At 40.2% G+C, this 22,384-nt stretch overlaps 1 protein-coding gene across 9 annotated transcripts in view; it reads right to left on the bottom strand.

The window, feature by feature from the left end:
- The window catches only part of FAM13C (family with sequence similarity 13 member C), a 304,323-nt gene that overhangs the window by 113,699 nt on the left and 168,240 nt on the right, over positions 1–22,384 (bottom strand). For 5 of the 9 annotated variants that reach the window (XM_069980308.1, XM_069980304.1, XM_069980307.1 and 2 more), the window contains exon 7: positions 2,327–2,383. In XM_069980308.1, the coding sequence (XP_069836409.1) occupies positions 2,327–2,383 (57 nt within the window). The other 4 variants (XM_069980309.1, XM_069980310.1, XM_069980311.1 and 1 more) reach the window with 3 other exon arrangements.

Raw genomic sequence — 22,384 nt, 5'->3', positions numbered from 1 at the left:
GCTTCTTTTCTGCATGCTTCACCGTCTCCCATGGAAGTCAATGGGAGTGTTTTATTTTATTGTAATTTATTTAAGGTGACACCATCACTAGACATGATTCACTGTTCTTTCATGGACCAGATGTTGACTGACAGAGTAGCTTCTACCATTGAATTAGGGAGACCTAATTTGTGTATCTTTTTCCCATGGGGCATTGCTTGGCCTATAAACCACCTTAGGGTATGTTCACACAGAGCAAAATCGGCGGAATTCCGCCTGCCTCAGCGTCAAACAGCGTGTCTATGGGAGGGCTCGCGCATTCCGCTCAAAGAATTGACATGTCAATTCTTTGAGCGGAGAGCTGTGGAAGTGGAGGCGTGCGAGCCATCCCATAGACACACTGTTTGACACTGAGGCAGGTGGGATTCCGCGGTGGAGAGCTTCGCAGCGGAACTCCGACGATTTTTCTCAGTGTGAACATAGCCTTACACCAGCTGGCAGTCCCACTACTACCAGAAACACCACTACCTTAGAGCTCACATATGTGGCAAAGTTTTGAAACCACATTGTGGATATAGGAGAGCAGGTAGTAATTGTAACTAGATCAATAACTTCAGATCCTGCAATATGGCATACAACAGGTTCCTTTTTACCATCCATTTTTTCCCTTTAAACGTACACATTAAATGAACAGCAAAAACATAGTGTGAACCTAGCCTAATGAAAATTTATGATTGTTTGGCATATGAACAATTAGACTGGGTTTACATATATAACTTTGCATCAGTTGCGTTTTTTTCCTAAAAACTCACCACAACTGATGTCACAACTGATGCCAAAAATGCATCAGTTGTGATCAGTTTTTCTATCCTTCTTTTCATTAAAAACCATCAGTTTCCATCAGTTATCACAAGTTGCTCTCATCAGATGACATTTTTTTCCCCCGTATGTTTTCCTGTAATTTTCAATGGGATTTGCGGGGGAGCGCACAGGGGGGCTATATACTAATTGGGGCAGCTCACGGGGGCTATATGCTACAAGGGGAGAGCGCACAGGGGGCTATATGGGAGAGGGGGAACACACAGGGGGGCTAATTGGGAGGGGGAGAGTGCACATGGGGGGCTATATACTGCTGGGGGAGAGCATACAGCAGGGCTATATACTACTGGGGGAGAGCGCACAGGGGGGCTAAATACTACTGGGGGGCAACAGGGGGGCTATATACTACTGGAGGAGCAACGGGGGGGGATATACTACTGGGGGACAAAGGGGGGGACTATAGGGGAGGGGGAGAGCACACAGCAGGGCTATATACTACTGGGGGAGAGCGCACAGGGGGGCTAAATACTACTGGGGGAGCAACAGGGGGGCTATATACTACTGGAGGAGCAACAGGGGGGGCTATATACTACTGGGAAAGCAACATGGGGGGGGCTATAGGGGAGGGGGAGAACACAAAGGGGGAGAGATATGTACTGTGCTACTCTTTGGCTGAACGCCAAATTTGTTGGCTGGTGATCTATTTGTTTGAATGAGTGTGGCGCCGCATCACCGGAGCGGCGGTGCGTTAGAACGCTGCAAGACACGTCCTGACGCACCGACGGTCCGGCGATGCGGCGACCACTATTTCACCGCCGCATATTTTGAACTGTCCCATTCAAAAGAATGGGATCAGTTCAGTGATGCAGGAGAAAGGCGCCGGAGGGAAACGCCGCCGCACCGACGCAGATATGTAAACCAGGCCTTACATTGAGAAATATACATTGGCCATAGGGGCATCATGTGTGTGTGTAGAATAGTTTACATCCTTAGTATATGAAGAGCTTTATTTACAGTTTTCCACAGAACGCCAATCTTCCCCAATAGCGATTGTTGGGAGTCTGACCACTTGGGCCCCCACTGATACAGAGAACAGTGGTCAGCTGTGTCCAGAATAAATGGAGTTGCAGCCAGCATGCACGGTCAGAGCTGTATTCGTTCTCCATTGGGATTTCAATCATTGCCAAGCACTAAAGTTGGCAAAATTCAATAGAGGATGAATGGAGTGCTGGTTGTGATTGATTGGAAATGACATACAGCTATAAATGGAGTCCTGCAGTTCTGTAACAAAATTTCCATCCCCACATTTAAACCACTAAAGATCCTTCTTCTCCTCATCTCCTCCAAAAATTCTACTTACTAAGTGATGGAGAGTACAAATGGTAGTGTAAAGAGAATGTATAGACTGGGCATAGAGCACACCCAGCCTTAAGTCTGCAATAATACATAGAATACATACACTGGAAACACTAGATCAGGAAATCTTGTGTCATACTTTAGGAAGTGAGCATTGGAGCAGGTGTCTCACCTGAGCTTGGAACACACGGTTTGGTCCTCATGTAGCGAGGGGGAATCACATTCGTTCCTTCAAAAAAACAAAGTACAAATAATATGAAAATTATACCGTGATCAGAATATATATGCGTGTTTTTAGTGTGGACAATGAATTAAATTTCTTTTACAATAGACAGAACAAAAAGCAAAGAGAAGTGCGCTTTTTGGTGCATTATCGCCAGAACTAAATGAGTGAAATATATAGTCACCCGAAAGGGTTAGCAGAACACTCACCCACTAGGGTTGTGCAAGTAGGCACAACGCTAGTATAAGCATCAACAGTATCACCGCAGCACCCTGGAGGGACATCAACAATCAAATGTTGAGTAGAAGTAGCCAGAAGAAAGGTCTCCGCCAGGACCAAGCAGAAGAAACGGTATCCTTCTCAATTTGGGCGCAGGTGATCAGGTGATAATCAGGTGTTCTCACCTGCGCCCAAATTGAGAAGGATACCGTTTCTTCTGCTTGGTCCTGGCGGAGACGTGTCTTCTGGCTACCTGGCTACAATAGATAGCATGTTCTTCTTACACTATGAATTCTATCACCTACGTACAAGTATACCCTACTACAGGATAACCCTACTCTATAACCCCACAACTTTACTATTAAGACATTGGTATCAGATGGTATGTGCTGACTGGTTCCCTTTAACACCAAGTTCACACAGCGCAGTTTGTAGTTTTTGGTGCATAGCAGGTTGTCACTGGCTCTGCAGAGCCGGATAACTTAGTAAGCCACAAACCAAAAAGAGTTCTCAGGTGAGGCTTTTAATGTTCTAGAACAGTGTTCCCAATCTCCACCCCTCAAGGACCACCAAAAGGTCAGGATTTGAGGATATCCCATACGAAGAACACCTGTGATAATACCTGATGTACTGACTATAATTACATCACCTGCAAAATACTAAGAAAAACCTTTAACACATGACCTACCTGTTGGCGGTCCTTGAGGACTGAAGTTGGGGAACACTGTTCTAGGGGAAGTATTCATGCAGCATTCAATTTTAATAAGATAAAGGGGGTTTCCAGGCCCCCTCTCCGCCCCACTGACGAAGGTGGCGCAGATGGGGCCGATGCTAAAAAAATATTCGCAAAAATACCCTTTGTGAATATTTTTACGCCAATCTGCCCCATCTGCGCCTAAAAAAGGCATTTTTGCCTTTTCATACATGTCCCCCAATGTTTAACTAAGCTTGAATAACCCCTTTAAATTTAAAAGAGCAATGCTCATATCTAAAGGTTAAAATACTGCATTAAAAAAAATTAATACTTCTCACACCTTAAAGTTTTCTGTAACCATATCCTTTCTAGGCAGTCCTATGCAAGATAACCTGCCCCCTGGTTAACACGTTTGGCCTACACTACATTTATTTTAGGTAGTAAATGAGCGAACCGGGAGAGAACTTTCGGTATTTGATTAGCTGGGGCTGCTGAACTTGGATAAAGCTCTAAGGTTCTCTGGAAAACATGGATACAGCCAATAACTACAGTATATCCATGATTTCCACATAGCCTTAGGGCTTTATCCAAGTTTAGCAGCCACCGCTAATCAAATGCCGAAAGTTTGGGTTCGGATGGACTCGAGCATGCTCAAGGTTCGCTCATCTCTAGTAGTAAATAATCCGGACAGGTGAGGGATTTGTGCTGTGGCTGTGCTTGGCTCATAGAGGATTGCTTAGACAGGATACAATACTAACAATAGGGCTGGATCGGTTTTAAACCTGTTGATGTAAACAGGAATCCACCGAGGAATAGAAACTTAATATAAAGCCCAAGCAATGTTTAAAGCAAAGCTCTGCGACTATTAATATACTAGTAATATACTTTAATGTACTGATGACTTATTCCATATTGTGCATTACCTTAATACTAAATGTATTATTTGTAACTCTTTACATAGGCTGATATGCTGTTTGTTTTAATGCTTTACATAAAAAAAAAAAAGATTTTGCATTCTTGTTCTTTAGCCAAAATGAGGAGCCTTGAGATAAAACAATGCTGGATATCAGCCTTATTTTCCCCTACTTGACCTCAACAATTAATAATGACTTTCACTTCCGTAAACAGTATTCTTACCTTCCATATTTATAAACTAAATATAAATGTGAAAGTCTGAAGAGTTTCTCTACAAAACACAGGAAATGTTAATACAAATTCTGTACAGGTCTGAGTAGGTGTTAGTATAGATTACCGTATTTTCGGCGTATAAGACGACCCCTAACTTTCAAGAAGATTGTCAGGGGTTTGTTTTTTACGCTGGAAAATGTTAACCTCTGCCTGACCGCAGCAGGTTTACTAGCTGAAGCTCTGCTGCGTCAGGCAGGGGTTAATTGCAGTTAAAGGGGGAAAAAAACAACAGTTAACTCACCTGTGACCCGTTCCCAGCAGCCAGGTGTCCTTCCATACCGTTCCTGGGGCAGGCAGTGTGACCTACACTGTCTGCACCGGACGTCACCGAAGCTCTCCCGGGCAGCTGGGCGTCTCATTGGAGAAGCTCGGAGATGCTTGGCTGCCGGGAGAGCCTCGGGAGAATGACAGAGGCTTCGGGGACTTCCGGCGCCTCTGTCATTCTCATGAAGCTCTCCTGGCAGCCGAGCATCTCCAAACTTCTCCAACGAGATGCTCGGCTGCCCGGGAGAGCTTTGGGCTCACACTGCCTGCACCGGAAACGGGACGGGAGATGCACGGCTTCCGGGAATGGGTCACAGGTGTTTTTTTTATAGTGGTCGCTGCATACGGTGGGGATGCAGCCTTTTTTGAGCTCCCCCACCATATGTGGGGACCATACCCGGCGTATAAGACGACCCCCGACTTCTGAGAAGATTTTTCGGGGTTAAAAAGTTGTCTCATACGCCAGAAAACACAGTACATATAATACATGTATATCTACATTCATTCAGGTCGCTATATTCCCAAAAGTCTTCATAAACAGTAAGAAGAAAAGTGAAAAATCAATGTCCACACTTTTTAAAGTCCAAAAGCTGTGATCTGATTGGTTGCTATGGACAACAAAGGAAATCCTACTATAAAGACAGTTTCACAAATTCTCCCCATAGAGTTAAAGGTAAGCATCTAACCTGTTGATATGTCCCTATGGGGCACTGAGGATAAAGGTAAGTTTCTTACCTTCGTTCTCTGCTTCATCCTCCTAATATTACAGAAATGGCGCTGAAGATGAAGGTAATCAAGTTACCATAATTCACAGAGCCAAGTGTCCTATAGGGAGATATCAGCAGGTTACTTCTAACCTGCTAATAGTTTCCCTTCAAATAACAAGCACATGGCTACAAGCAGCTACCACCAGTCTCTCCAAGACAGGCTTGGTTGAGATCCCTAAGTTTCGGGTATAAGTTGGCACTCTCTGCAGTAGGGATATCAGTCAATACCAACGAAAAAATACCAACGAAAAAACCCTTCAACTATTTAACTTTAAAGAAATTTTATATCAGTCAAGCCGGTCTGAGAGGGAGGAGGAAGTGGCCATTTTTATCTGACATGTAGTTCTATTTGACTCGATACAGCTACTTTCCATATGGTGTGAACACTCATTTAGGATGCCTATTACCCGTGGAACATATAAGAAACCATTTCAACACATCTAGAAGGTACTTAGACAGTTTGCGGGGACATATTACATTCAAATTTATATTATACAATTGTTTCATTCGCCCCCCCCATTTTTTAAATGATCAACATAACTGTGATGATCAGTGTCAAAAACTCAATTCACCATGGTATTAAAACACCGTCACTTTTAGACATGAAAAGACTTAACAGGGTTAAAGGGAATATTTCATTTCCACTCGAGGATTTGAACCAAAGAAAGAACTGCTGCTGGTCTCTAGACAAGTGATTTACCCCTAGACCACAGCTCCAACACATTTGGGCTCAGAGATTGAACTATATCTGAGTGTTTCTTTCAGACATTACCTGCCTACAGAGGACTGATCTGCAATCAGAGACACTGATTAACAGCTAAGCAAGCAGGAGGCCGGGCAGCATTGATTATTTATTATTAATATTGATTTAAGATCATATATAATGTTCTTACTAAATGACTCAACTTTTTTTCTTTTGCAAACTCTAGCTGTATATAGACTATATGACAGTATTAAAAGATGACTAGACCTTTTCAGCGTGCTTAGACGACATACTATTGTATTCATAATAGATGATTTTAGAATTTGGTACTAAAGCTCTGATATCCGAGCTAAAAGGTTACAGGTGTTTCCATGTGACATATCTACAGACATTAATGCTTCAGTTCTGTATTCATGTTCCATATAAACACTTGACCCCACATCCCCTGAGATCAGATTTTAGACACTGAAATGATACACAAAGCGAGTGATGCCTAAAAACTATTGCAAACAAAAACTGCATCCCCCATATTAACTGATCTGATCACAATTATCTTCAAATTTACTCTGGAAAAGTGCAATGTGAAATCTGATTGGTTACTTTGGTTAACCGTGACATCTTATTTGCACACTTTCTGTGCATGGAGGATATTATGGGATATAGCAATCCTTTTATTTACACAAATATGGAAAATTCGTTTAAACGAGTGGGAAGCCTAGACTATTCTCAGTGCCAAAAAATATGATTTTATTTTTGCGATGATGGACTTTGCATTCTCTCTTATAAAGGCAGCGAATATTATTGAAGCAGAATACTGTTTGTTCCGGAAAGAGCTATTTTTGTATTTAGAATATTCCATCTTTAATGTCACATCTTTTACTCTGAATATGGATAGGAGATGAATACAATAATAATAAATATTCGCAAACTATTTTAACCCTTAAAGACAGAACAAATTAGCATTTTCGCTTTTTCCTCTTCACCTAAAAGCTTTTATTTTCTACCTAGAGCAGGCGTAGGGAACCTTGGCTCTCCAGCTGTTGCAAAACTACAACTCCCATCATGCCTGCACAACCAAAGCTTTTGCTGTCCAGGCATGTTAGGAGTTATAGTTTTGCAACAGCTGGAGAACAAAGGTTCCCTACCCCCTGATCTACAGGGTCATGTAAGGGCTTCTTTTTTTGTTTTTTTTTTGTTCTTTGTAATGACTTTTAATCTACCTTAAAATGTATGATAAATCTAGAAAAATATTATTTATTGGTGATAAAAAAAAGAAGAAGCAATTTTACAACTTGGGGGAGGAGTTCCATCCTTTACAGTAAAACTGACATGATATCTTTATTCTGTAGGTAAGTCTGAATAAAATGATAGCCATGTTTACATAACTTTTCTAATATTCTGCTATTTTTTATTTCATATTTATTAAGGAATATTTTAGGGATACAGAAAAGAGAGATGGAGAAGGAGGGGGAAAAAATATATATATATACAAGGAAATCTGCAAAATGTCATCATCCTTATTGCATATACACATACAATGTTTAAATCAGTAAAACTTTTTCACAAATAATTATGATTAAAATTGCCCTATTGTGGTTGATTTCTTTGAGCCATGATCTATAATTTTTATTGGTACCATAGTTGTGTCAACGGGAGATTTTTTAAATGATTTTTTTTCTCATAGAAAGTGACAAAAAAAAAAAATCAGCAATCCTGCTTATGCTGTTCACCATGCATATATTTTAATAGGTCAGACAATTGCGCATGCGATAATATAGAATGTATTTTTACATGTTTTATTTGTAAAATGGGAGAGTGAGGGGATTTTAACTTTTATTGGGAGAGAGAATTTTTCATATTTTCAAAAAGTGTTTTTTATTTTTATATTTAAAGCCCCCCTGGGGAACTTTTATAAGCAATCATTGGATTGCTTATATAGTTCAATGCTATGCCACAGCATACTCCAATCACAGACAACTCCAGGCTTGTGGATTGTTCCTGGAGGTGACTGTGATCTTAGCGGGAAACATAGATACAGACATGTAAAGCTAATTCATCTCAGTATTGCTGCTTCTTACCCTCACTCCCCCATGGCCAGTGATGAACAAAAAACAATTCATACATTGCTCTTTATCTACTTTTTCACCATGTGGGATAAATAACATGATCAGCCATGTTGGTAGATTTGTTTCCATAATTTTTCCAAGGATATCTTTTCTATAAATGTGAATAATCTCTGTTTAGTCCCACTATTAGATTTGGACAAGCGATTGTTTTATATATCTTCCATATATAAAATGTATTATGCCCAGCAGTGTACTATTAATAGGCTTAAGCTGAGCATCCTAATGATATTTTAATTATATTTGTACTTGAATCATGAAATAAAATAATGCTTGAATAAATCATAAACAAGGCATTTCAATGAATTCTGCCATATTATTCTATTTTCTACAGAATTGGTATTAAATGTGTAATTTTACCTTCCTTGACACAATTGAAAAAAAAAAAAAAAAAGGAGCAGTAACACATACAGCAGACAGATTCTCTGCTTCAGGGGTAAAGTGAGAGTGAAGTGGATATCTGTCTGCTGTTGTTATACACTTCGTTTAATTCAGATTTCAGTTGACATGGAAACAGTCTAGGTGTTACGGTCACATACTAGATATGGGGTTATTCCAAGCCGTAATCCGTTTGGTGCTGGCTACACTAGGGTGCGGAGTCTAAGGAACCCCTTGGTGTTCATCCTTAACCCTTACAAGGAGGTATGCACTATGTCAGCTCTTGGTCGCCATAATAGTCAAAAATTGTTAGAAGTAGCTCCAACACTGAAATCGCACAGTCAGGAAAAGAGCCTAAGAGTGGTGAGGGAAAAGGGCAGGAGAAGTGAACAGAGCATAGCCAAGAATGAAGCAAAGGGTCATAGTCAGGGGTCAGAGTGCAACTACAGGAACCAGACAAACAATCGAAGAACTGAGGCAAAAACAATATTCAGGGATAAGGTTGAGGTGTGGGTCGGGTGATGTTGCTGTGCATTCAGAGTCGCAAGCAGGAATGTCACAGGCGTGGTGAGTAATAGTTTTTCCTCCTCATAAGGCTCCTCCCATAGGGCACTTGAAGTGAAATATGTAAATGATTAGATGAATACACCTTCAATAACGATTGTTCAGCCACCAGTTATGTCTCCCGACTGGCCCCTGTCCTCTTCATTCGCAGGAATGTTCAGCATGGCTGAGCGTTCCCGTGTTCTTTATGGGGAGGGGTTAGCTACAGCGGGTGAGTTCTCGCTGAGGCTTATCTCCCTTAATACCATGTGTTGCTGGAAGGAGAGCACCATACGCAGCATACTGATGGCAAACCGCCCTGAGTCGTGTGTGCGGATCTCAAAAGTTTAAAGTGTATGGGGACCTTTAGGAACCCAACTTCTCTCCCCAGGACCAGATCCCTTAAAATCAATAGATAGCACACAAGAGCTTTCCAAGACTTTTTGCAATTTAGAATCTATCCAATCTTAAATCTTCTAAGGATTTAAGGGATCTTGATCTTCCAAGAAAGCCTACTGAAAACCAGAGGGTGCAGAAGTGATTTATGGAAAACAATTAGCAATCCAGATAGTAGGAGTAGGTGGGAAATAGTAACTTGGTAAATGTAACTGGTGTAAATATTTTGTAGCGAAAATAGTTTCTTTGGTAAGGGGGGGTCACAAAATCAAGAAGTTCAGAGCAACACAGCGGTTTCTCGTATAGCCCCCTGAAGATGCTGGAGCACTGGAAAAACATGTCAGGGAGAGGACTGAATACTTGATCATATTTTAAGGTGTCAGTGGCAGACTGTAGTAAGAGGAATCACAGGGTATACAGCAGATATACTGTATGAGAATGTGAATCCATTCTAAAGGCATGTTATTATGGATAATGTCCACATGAAGAATCTGATTCAGGACAGTAAAGGAGTAAAACATTCTGCCAGAGACCAGCTACTTTAACTTATTTTACTTTTGTACTTAATTCATATGTTTACCTTAAGTGTAAACGTAAACTCTTTTAGGTGCACAGAAAAGGGGATACCATTTGCCTCTTGGTAATTTGTAAATTGGAGTCTCTCCGTAATATCCGTAACAACAGTGAATAAAGGCTGAGCATAAATCACCACAGGAGTACTCAACCACACACTGTCTTGTATGGCAGTTTACAAGAAGACTTGAAGATGTTACTCTGTGCTAGACAGCAGGTCAAATCAATTATCTTGATGGATATTCAAATATGTACATGATATGCCTGATCTGCTCTGTCGGGCCATTGCTTTAAGAATGGTATCCAGAGGGACTGGTACGGGCAATGGTCAGGATAATCTTCAAGGTCTGGGTGCCAATTGACAATTGATTTGTGAAAGTTTTTATAACTAAATGTGATGCAAATCACCAATTTGTCATTGGGAAAAGAAAGTTTGAGACCTGAGATGATCCTTGGGGTTTTTCCAACCTTATGGAACTTACTGGTGTGCACCCGAGACAAACAACAACCTATTCCAAAAACCTATTACTGACAGCCTACAACCGAGTTTCATGGAATCATTTGGTACAGGTGTAGAAGTAAAGTATAGGATCTGAGACTAACAAGGATACTAATAGACAGGTTCCCTTCCTTGAGACCTTCTCCAAAAATGATAAGCCACTGTAGTTTCTAGGCAGATTAGGTAAGCAACGACTGAGGGAAGATCACACCCCCATACACCCTCAACAGCCCTTAGGACCCCCATGATATCATAAAAGTGGTGAAAAAGGAGGCACTGAAACCAGAGTAGTAGGTACTGGCTGGGTGGATCATGGGAACAGCTGAATTAACAGATAAAGGTAAGTTGTAAACTGTTCATAGAAATGAAGAAAAAAACTCTTTTTGGATGGAGCCTTGCCCATTCCCTTGTTTTGCAGGTAAAACAAATGGTGACAGGGAAGCAACAGTCTAAGGGATCCCTTTTTGCTTCACCCTAACTTCCAGAAACAACTATGGACAGGAAGATCCCCTAGGTGGCAGTCCCCATTATGGCCATGGATTGGCAGCAGTAGTGCTTATACTGAAGAAGTAGACAGAGTAGGAACAAATAATCCAAGTGATGAGACATAGATAACCAGGCTGAGGTCAGGATGAGAGTCAGAAGTCAAACCAAGAACAAAAGCACAGGGAACCAGAGTCAGGACAGAACTCAACCACAATCAACAAGCAATGCATGGCAGAAAATTTGCCCTTTACACAGGATGCCAAGGCTGACCACATCTTCAGGCACTGGTTGTCTTAACAAACTCCTACTGCTATACCTGCACAGTAGAGCTGTTGCCTGGAACAGCAGGTTTAAAGCGGTTATTTCAGTACCAAAAAGAGTTATTTGGCTAAGAGGTGTCATAATGATAAAACACAACCTACTCACTCACCTACCTCAGCCTCTCGCAGCTCATAGTGTGATCCAGTACTTCCAAAGCACTGACAGACTGCTCACTGATCGCTCCTGTGTCCACTGATTGGCTTGGCTGTCACTGCCTAGATGAGTCTGTCTCAAAAATAGGAAGCAGAGTGATGAGCAAGGGACAGGATGATGCCACACTGGGAGCTGGGAGACCAAGGTAGGTGAGTATGTCTCTTTTTATATTAGGTAATTTTTCGCATCAGAATTTTAAGGCAAAACCTAGAAAGTGTCCAAAACACGACAGAGATACTATTCTTTTCACTGTAAAAAACATCTCTTCATAAATCATACACCAACAAAGTGATATTGACTTGTCCGTGTTGCATGGAATCAAAACTATCTCCATACATTGTGTATGTAGTAGATACACGTCAAAAGATCTCACTGGTGTGGCCTTTGTTCTTCTGCTACTACTGATTCCAGATTGAAAGGGCCCCATTGAGGACACTTGTTAGAGATTTCTGTTACTTGAAATCTGACACAAGATTCTAAGGAAAGGACGAGGTAGGTGAATGTCGCTGTGCTAAGAATGTTTTATTAGATTTCTAGGAAAGTCAGTAAGATTGGTGAAATGACATATACTAGAACAATGAAAGTCTTGTGATCACAAAATGCACAGTACTGATATATTTACTTGTAAAACAGTATTCTGTAAATTATAATGTAATCTATTTAATACTAATTATGATAAAACATCATAATTAGACAATAGAACTATGGGCACCATGCTAATACAAATGGCACAGTGGTGCACCTTTCCTGAAGCTGTCAATGGAAAAATACTACTTTTGACTGGCAGCTTTTTTCATGTCACTCTGTAGGTGACATGTTACTTCCATTGTGCTTGCATGGGTGGACAATGATGCTCTCAAGCCACTTAAAGTAGATGAATGGTTTAAAAAGACAAAGGAGAGAATGCACCTAATGTTAAATATATTGGCATCATATTTGGACATCTGAGCTTTATGGCTCTAATGTGGGTAGATTGAACTCAATGAAGAAGAACACAGAGCCCCAATGAAAATGGACTACAGAAGTCCCAACACAGGGTCCTACAGGTGATTATCCTGAAGGACCTACAGTCTACAAACCCTTTATATTGCACTGGATTATAATACTGTGATAAATCATCTATGTTTATTGCTTCTATTGATCTGTTTATAGCTGCAGTCAGTAATGTGCTTTTCCAATTGCAAGCGGAATCATATATGAGCAGTAGAGAACTGTTTTATTCCTATACACCGTGACCTCAATACATAAACTCACCATGTAGCTTAGGTTCAGGACTTCACATATATGAGACTCTAGAACTTCTTACTGGGTTAATTAAGTAGCATCTTGGAGCACTGGGCTGAATATGTTTGGGCCATTGTTCTGCAACTACCAACAAGGCCAATCGACAAAACCGAAATCATAATGCATGATTTACTGCAAACACAATTCTTCTATATGTATATAGAAAAGGTGTTCTGGACAAGGTGGTAACCATAAGCCTAGCATTGAATCCTAAATTGCTAAATAACTAAAAATAAATTGCTAAAGAACAGTCTTTGACAGCCAAATATTTAGTGCCAAAATAAGTTTAGAGGAATCTTCAGAAGACCATAAGGAAATCTACATTCTTCTTTTGTTACACAACCCTGTTTTTGACATAAAATTTACAGCATTCACACAAATCACCTATATTGCCATGTGAATGACGCTGTAGTTGTCAAAAACGAAAATGTTATGATTAAATTTTGGGGCCATTTAAATTGTGTCCAAGAGCAACGTATACCCCTTAGAAATATGGGGTCCTTGAATAAAGGAAACCTGCCATTTGTACCTAGGAGGCAATAACATGTGTAGTCCACGCCTCTCTAGAGAGAATGCATTGTTTGTAAACAAGACATTGGTGTATTTGTAAACAAGACATTGGTGTATTTGTAAACAAGATGTTGGTGTATTTGTAAACAAGACGTTGGTGTATTTGTAAACAAGACATTGGTGTATTTGTAAACAAAGCATTGGTGTTTCTGCAACCAAGATATTGATGTATTTGTAAACAAGATGTCGGTGTATTTGTAAACAAGACATTGGTGTATTTGTAAACAAAGCATTGGTGTATTTGTAAACAAGGCAAAGGCTGCAAACATTTTACACTTTTTGAAGTTGTATAGTGAGATTGTCAGTGTGGACTGTTTTGTTGTTTGACTACACCTGCGACCTTCTGCAAACAATTTATATAATGACTTCTCAGACATCAGTTATGTCTAGATGATAACGTCTTGGCAAGAGTTTAATTCATCCCATTTTATACAGAAATTAATGGTAGCAACAATTATCCATTGGAGATAGATATAACGCCTAATAAGTACCGGGATGATATCACAAAAATGTGAGTAGCTTGTGTCACAGCGAATACTTGCTTCTCAAGTGTCCCACACAGCCGTTCATTGCAGAACACTGGCATGTGTTCAGATCTAATGATTAAATTAACAGACGGGCAATTAAAAACAGGATCTAGTAGTTGAGGACGGATAAACTTTAAGAGGCTGAAGTGATAACACAGTCCAAAAGTGTGTGGATAGTGTTGGGGCAGCAACTATTTAAAAGCTTAGGAGGCAAACATGCTGAGATTGGCAGAAAGCCGAGTGATGATGGATTATTTAAAAGGTCATCTCAACTTTTAAACAGGTGAAAACAAGATGAGGTACTTATTGGATTCTATGCTATTTTGCTTTACAGCCACTTTTGTAGTTTAGCTTTTAGAAGTACAGATAAGCAACCATAGTCTTCCCTAGCTGAAATAAAGAATTGACCAGTGAGTTTTGAGGTTTCCTGTTTTGTCGAATTGGCAAACACTTTAGTCAGGCTCTTGTAGGTATAGTTGTTACTAAGAAAGTTGAATTTGAACAGTATATCTGCCCTAACACTTCTTAAGTGACATGTGAATAGTCATGCCTAGGTATACCTGAGCATGAACACAGCAGATAGAACAATGTACTAGGTAAATTTGATATCCCAATGTCTTACAGCTTGCTAGAAATTGTTGGTCTATAATAGCAGCCATATTAGTTTTCATTCAGCTTTCTCCAAAATGTGTTATTAAGAATTATCTGTAAAAGTTTTTACAGTCTGACTTTAGAGGACAACTCAAAGATCAAAAATGCACAGAAAGAAGACCTGCACATAAAGTTCACAGAGAGGCAGTTAACTTTAAGGCTATGTTCACACACAGTAAAATAGAAGCAAAATAAGGGAATAATAGTCATTTTTTCTTATCTCATAATGTTCTACATAAAAGTATATTATAAACAGGCATCTGTGCATAAAATATGTAAAAAAAAATATATACATCTTTTTAAACCGCACAAACACATTGGGGAAGATTTATGAAAGGGTGTAAATATACACCTGGTGTAAACTGCCCACTGCAACCAATCATAGCTCCTCTTTTATTCTACCAGAGCTGAAAGCAGAGCTGTGATTGGTTGCTGTGAGCAGTTTACACCAGGTGTATATTTACTCCCTTTCATAAATTTCCCCCATAATGTAACACATTATTAGATTCAAAATACAGCCACTTTTTATGACAATTTTTACAGACATCTTTTTCTTTTATTGTATTGTGTGTGAACCTAACCTTAAAGGGATATTTCTCACATAGGTAGACTTGTAAGGCAATGTTAATATTTTTTGCAAATTCGGTCATTTAGCAAACTTGCCTCCCTCTCCTTTTATGCCCACTTCTTCCCTTCCCAGCCCGTTGTCTATGCTACTGGCCACAGCCCTACTTTAAAAGCACTGATCTGTCTGGTGTATAAATGTCATATATATAAATTAAAGGGGTTGTCCAGCGAAAATCTTTTTCTTTCAAATCAACTGGTGTCAGAAAGTTATATAGATTTGTAATTTACTGGTATTTTATTTTCAGTCTGACATCTCTGGCCGAGACAGGAACTGTCCAGAGCAGGAGAGGTTTTCTATTGGTTTCATAGAAAACCAAGACAGAGTTCCTGTTTTGGCCAGAGATGTCAGCAGAGAGCACTGTGTCACAATGAAAATAAAACAACATTTCCTGCATGACATACAGTAGCTAATAAGTACTGGAAGACTTGAGATTTTTTAATAGAAGTAAATCACAAATCTATATAAGTTTCTGACACGAATTGATTTGAAAGAAAACGATTCTAGCTGGATAACCCCTTTAAGCCGTATATAGACACTATGGGGGAGATTTATGAAGGATGCTGATTTGCCTCTTCTCCCTAGCGTATGCCTGCTGTATCCCTGGCTCACCTGATGGGTGGGTGTGGGAGGGCGGCAAGGGTAAGGCAGGGAGGAGGCGTACTTGCAGGCATAAATCAAGATAAAATCTATACCTGCTAAAAGCAGGTGTAGATTTATTGTACAGGGCTGGTTAAGTTTACTAAAAGGCGTGCGCCTCTTAGTAAATCTGCTAAGGAAAAAGGGGCCGGGGCATTATTTATGACGGACGTACTTGTATGCTGGTCTTGATAAATGTTCCCCCAGTATTTTTTATACAACTATATTATAGCTATATAAACATCAGTCAGGCCATTGCTTTTAGAACAGAGTGGTGGTCAGTTACTTAAAAAATGAGCTGTGAGTAAAGGGAAGAAAAGAGCAACATATCAACAGACAGAGGCAAGCTTGCTAAATTAATAGAGATGAGCGAACCTCAAGCATGCTCGAGTCCATCTGAACCCGAACGTTCGGTATTTGATTAGCTGGGGCTGCTGAATTTGGATAAAGCTCTAAGGTTGTCTGGAAAACATGGATACAGCCAATGACTATATCCATGTTTTCCACATAGCCTTAGGGCTTTATCCAACTTCAGCAGCCACCGCTAATCAAATGCCGAAAGTTCGGGTTCGGATGGACTCGCACCCGAACCCGGTTCGCTCATCTCTATAAATTAATGTATTTGCAGAAATATTTAAATTGAAGAGCCCTACAAGTTTAATTATTTTAGACTGGGTTCGTTCTAAATTTTTTCATCTGTTTCACTGTTTCCATTTAATTTCAACATACACAAAATATGGTCAACTACAATTTTTTGTGCATTAAAAAAGAACAGATCTGTTTCTTTTCACATATATCTGTGCTGTCAGTTTCCAGATTACAGAGCAATACATATGTACCTAGTGCGCTGCTGCTGTGATCCAGCATCCTGCTCTGCGGCTCTCCTGTCCAGAAGTTGTTTCCTTAGGCCCCATCTCCTCTGGCTGTCAAATACTTTGGAAAAGGTGGGGCCTGGTGACATAGCAGCTGGATGGCAGAACCGCAGAACAGGATGTCGGATCACAGCCGCAGCACACTAGGTAAGTATTTATTGTTGTGTAATCTGGAACCTGACAGCACGGATATATACATATCTGTGCTGTCAGTTTCCTTTCATCATTAATGGTCATACATGACCCTGTTTACACTTGAAGATGTGTGACCGATAACAATAATTTTTCGAGCCAGCTTAAAAGACCCCACTAGCTGAGGATTTAGGGGGACATTTATTAAGTCCGGCGTTTTTTACGCCGGACTTAAAAATGTCCCCGCAGCTCCGGCGCTACGGAGATGTATGTAGAGGCGGACTGCCTCTACATAAATCCCGTGCGCACCGGAGTCCGCACGATTTACCATCCGTTCCGCCTAAATATACGCCGAAAACTTACTCCAGTCCTCAGCTGGCGTAGGTTTTCGGCGTATATTTTGGCGGAACGGATGGTAAATCGTGCGGACTCTGAGTCCGCGCCCTCCGTTCCGCCCACTACACACCCCCTTTACGCCCCCCCTGGCCATTTGCGTATAAAATAATACGCAAATCGGCAATTTCCGCCGAAAATCATCCGTTCGCAGGATGATACATGTGGCCCTTAGTGTTTTCCCCATCCTCAGTTAATTGCTGTCACTTTTACGAATTATTGGCTGCAAGAGTGTTTCTAGCAACGCTCCTAGGCGATAATTGGCTTGTGTAAAAGGCCACTTTCATGACGGCCACGACTGGCTGATCGGGTCTGACATGTCCCGACCCGTGTGCAAGCCCAGACCAAGAACCAGCCGTGGAACCAGGAACCAGAGTGAAGGATAGCAGACCCCAGCACTGGAGCCGCAGAGGTAGGTACATGTTCAGCCACCTCCTCTTTAGGAAAAAAAAAAAAAAGGCCGACCCTGACTTCTTTAAGTTAAGATGGGAATACCCCTTCCATTAGATGTATATTACAACTTGACACGCTTTATTTTACTCTATTCCATTGGAACAAAATATATTTTAAGTACTTTAAACAAGGAGCAAAATAAATATGACAATGCAACAAGGACCAACATTGTTATAGCAACATGATTTAATTCTTAAAGGGGTTGGCCACTTTATAGTAAAATTGTTTAGTGTGTAGTATAAGTAAGTGTATTCGCATTACTTACTGACAGCAGCTCCCTGTGTACCTCATAGAGCTAAAATCAGACTCCCCTCCTCCAGGCTGTGCTGCCCTGCTCTGTGGTGAGTCTGTCCATAAGATGGCAAAAATGTAGGAGCATGTTACCATACCCTGCCACCAGTGTTCACAACTGAGCCTGTATATACTAATGGTGGAAACTGGGGGGCGGGGCATGGTCGGCCATCTTATGGACAGACTCACCACAGAGCAGGACAGCACAGCCTGGAGGTGAGGAGTCTGATTTTAGCTGCATGAGGTACACAGGGAGCTGCTGTCAGTATATACAGTGAGTACACTTACTAATACTGTACACTGAACTATTTTACTATGAGGTGGCCAACCCCTTTAATTCTTAAGGGGTATTCTTTGAAAGAATATTTGTTACCCTACGATAATGTCCTTTCTAATTTCAGAAAACTAAAGGGATAGATCCATTCTTCAACTTTTGTCCAAAGAGTAAAATAAAGATACAGCCTGCTGTGTTCTTTGATAGACCACTGTATTCTTTGATCTATGCTAGTAGTTATTTGGCACAATATTTTTTCGCTTATAGAGCAGGTATATGTTACCTTCCTATGTTACTTTTAGGGCCCGTGCACACAGAGCAAGAGAGGTAGAAATTCCGAGCGGAGTCCGCATCCACTCCAAAACCAGGAGTGGATTAAAAACACAGAAAGGCTATGTTCACACACTGTTGAAATTTAGTGGATGGCCGCCATTTAATGGCAAATAATTGGCGTTATTTTAAGACATCGGCCATTGTTATGAAATAATAGACATTATTTGTCATAAAATGACGGCCATGCACTAAATTTCAACATTGTATGAACAGAGCCTTTCTGTGTTTTCAATCCACTCCTGGTTTTGGTTGCAATATGAGGACCAAAATATTAGGCTATTAAGCTATGTTCACACACCGAATATTTTTGTAAAACCCCGGCCGTGATTTATATGGTAATATACGTCCATTGCTGCCTTGGAATCCCGTCCGGAGTGTATACACATAGTATACCTTCCAGTCGGGATCTCTTGCGGCACCGCAAACAACTGACACGTCAGTTTTCTGCCGCCACTATTCTTTGAATAGCGGCCACAGAAAACCATGTCAGTGCACACTATGGAGCGAGCGGATCCGGCCGCACGCTCCATAGTGTGCTGTGGGGACTTCTGATGCAGGGGCGCACGGATGCGCCCGGATCGGAACACTGCGGCCAAAAAGATCATCTGGCCGGTACTGCAGTTCTGTGACCCAGCTGGTCTAATACGCCATGTGAACATAGCCTTAATGTGTATAGGAGCCTTATGTCTGCTAAAGGATAGAAGGGGAAACCATGAGAAATTTGAGTTCCCCCTTCACTTCAACTCCTTGGTTTGGGGTCACCCCGATCACAATTGAAGCCATTCTAATAACAAAAATGTATGAGGAAGTTGATTTAAATGCAGTTCCTCCACATATAAGAGTTCACTCACATCTGATATGGGCACTAAGTTGCTTGTATACATTGGAATACCAACAATAAACTATTCTGTTGTGTACTGAGACATGCCTGTTGTCTTGAATTGAGTGTTTTATTACACTTGACCTGCTTTAGTGTAGTATATGGGGGTTACAATAACATAGTCTACCACCATGAAGCAGGCTAAACATAAAAAATAAACCATGTTTGGTCAATTCAATCATATGGGCACTCTGTAGTATAGGGTGGATTACCTTTCTGGCCATATGCAAATAATACATGTAATTGAGGCCTAGGTGCAGGTTCACCTTCCAAAAGGTAACCAATGACTATATAATAATTTATTCCAGAACATCCTGGACATCCATGTACAGCTAGTAACAACATATTAAGTATTAACCACTCTTATGATATAGCGCTTACAACCAAGGCTATTTGTGTGGCCTAGTGCCTTTTGCTTTATACTAATGAACCATGTCCAATCTCAACAGCCTTGGCTCCCACCATTCAGGAAAATGGGTGTACCAATATATTCCCATCTGACAATGCACAAAATTGTCACTTTAAATGCAGAACTTTGATACAGTAAATACAACATAATTGATACATTTTTCTTATTACATAACATTCATCTATATTATAAGCCCACCCTTTGTTATAGTGGAAAGCAGGTATACTATTAGAGCATTTTATTTATTTATTTTTTTGCATTTTGCACCCTCCCTCACACAAAGATTTGTACACATTCCTATAAAAATAGTAAATATTGTTTCCCTTCTCTAGATGTGTTTATAGACAAAATTTACATAGAAATTTCTCCTGCATTTGTGTAACGCCTACAATGAATCCACTGAAAGCAATATGCATAAATGCAATAGGATTACACTAGTGAGCCTGCCAATCTCATTCATTATGTTTTCACATCACTCAGCTCTCTCACACAAGAAACCGCCTGTCATTTTTCGCTTTATGTCACATCTAAACCCGGTATGTGTGGGTGGAGAAAACTGGTAGTTTGATCTATTAAAGTTTTGTCTCTCTGCAGCCATTAACCCACTTCACACCAGGCGCTCCCAATGAATAAAGACATACAATAGTCCCGGCTTCTTAAAATCTATAGGGGGCTTATGGCATTAAACAAAAGAGGGTTTGCAAGCATTTTGTTAACCCTATCTACCTCTCGGCATTAGAATATTCAGTGCTGTGATCACCGTATATCACACAGCCATAGAAATAATCAGATAGAATCTAATAGGTTACAAAAAAAAAACACTTACACACAATATATCTATGTATGTGTATGTAGCGTACATATATATTCATGAATGCAATCTAGCAAGGCAGTCGCAATCTGAGATAGGCATCTGTAATTTTCAGCAGGAAACACACAGGCTTGAACGTACAGCGCTGAATACATTGTTGTTTACTAAGCATATCAGGGTGTATGTAAAGCGTTCACTTACTCGGTTACAGCTGTGCTGCTGAAGGAATTATCCTGAAGACTGAAACAGAAGCAAGAAAACATCAGATTACAGAGCAGGGCGAGCAGGCTCACAGAATCCTGTCCAGTAGTTGGTACACATACACAAACATGGCATTGCAAAGACAAGCCTCTCTGTTAGCTCAACATGCACATACCTTGGGCTGCTCTGCACATGCTCACTGGCTCTAACCATTGGGACTAGCCCTGCTGCAACACTCACAACCACACAGCACATCAGACAGTGCCGAGACACATTAGTGTACAGTAGGAAGGAAGCAAGGACTGCTTTTTATGCTGCATACTATATATATATATATATATATATATATATATATATAGTGATTGCGATGAAAAATAGGGCGGATCACCATCTATTGTATACCCCATACATCTTTTTTGTTTGTCTTATGCTGTGGAGGAAGGCCTTAAGCCTTACGGGAAGGATACAGCTTCCAGACAAAAGATTCTTCTGTTGTGATGGATTACCACGTAATAAAGGGATCCAGGAATAAAGGGATTCTCACCGAATTATATGTTATCAAATGTGAGCGATATCATTGTTTTAGGTGTGAAGAAAACATTGTTATATATGTTGTTATTGATCATAATAACCTGCTTGTTTTATAGCTAACAATGCGATGGGATGAGGGGCACAGTGAGATGCAGTAAGGGCATGTTCACATGTGACAGCTTTGTCAGAATCATTTATGGGACTGACAATGTAATAATCATTTCTGTGACGGCAGACCTGTGTTTTGAGAATTCCCACAGATTCACCCCCCCCCCCCATCCCCACCCGAAAACCATAAAATGCCAGAGGGAAAAAAAAAAAGGCATTGTTTGTAGTGCATGTCATATTTTATTATTACACGTCCGTAAAGATCTGGCTGCATTGTTGTTTGCAAAAGAAAAAAAGAAAATAAATAAAAATGTAAAATATTAATAAATACTAAAAATATTTTTATAGAGTTTTTTTCTGGCATAAATATCTTAAATATTAATGTTATCTATGTGTTTATCTGTATTGTTTTTTTTTTTAACACAATGGGGTAAATATCTATGTGTCTTCTTTTATTGCAAGGTTCTTTCCTGTAAATTTGGCGCTGTAAAAATTGGCGCAATTTTTATAATTTTGAGCAACAATAAATTAGTCTAATGCAACTATATATTATTAAAATAAGGTTTCACATTTAGTAAGTGAATAATAAAATGAAACAAACACAGACAAAACATATTTAACCACTGAATAATTATTCATAATTACCACTATGCCAGGAAAAAGAGCATATATCGAGTATATTCACCCAAAAAGGTGCAAAAGCCATGATAAATCTT

Source organism: Dendropsophus ebraccatus, chromosome 8 (genome assembly GCF_027789765.1).
Source record: "Dendropsophus ebraccatus isolate aDenEbr1 chromosome 8, aDenEbr1.pat, whole genome shotgun sequence".
Classification (NCBI taxonomy): domain Eukaryota; kingdom Metazoa; phylum Chordata; class Amphibia; order Anura; family Hylidae; genus Dendropsophus; species Dendropsophus ebraccatus.
This window is presented reverse-complemented; position numbering and strand designations above follow the sequence as displayed.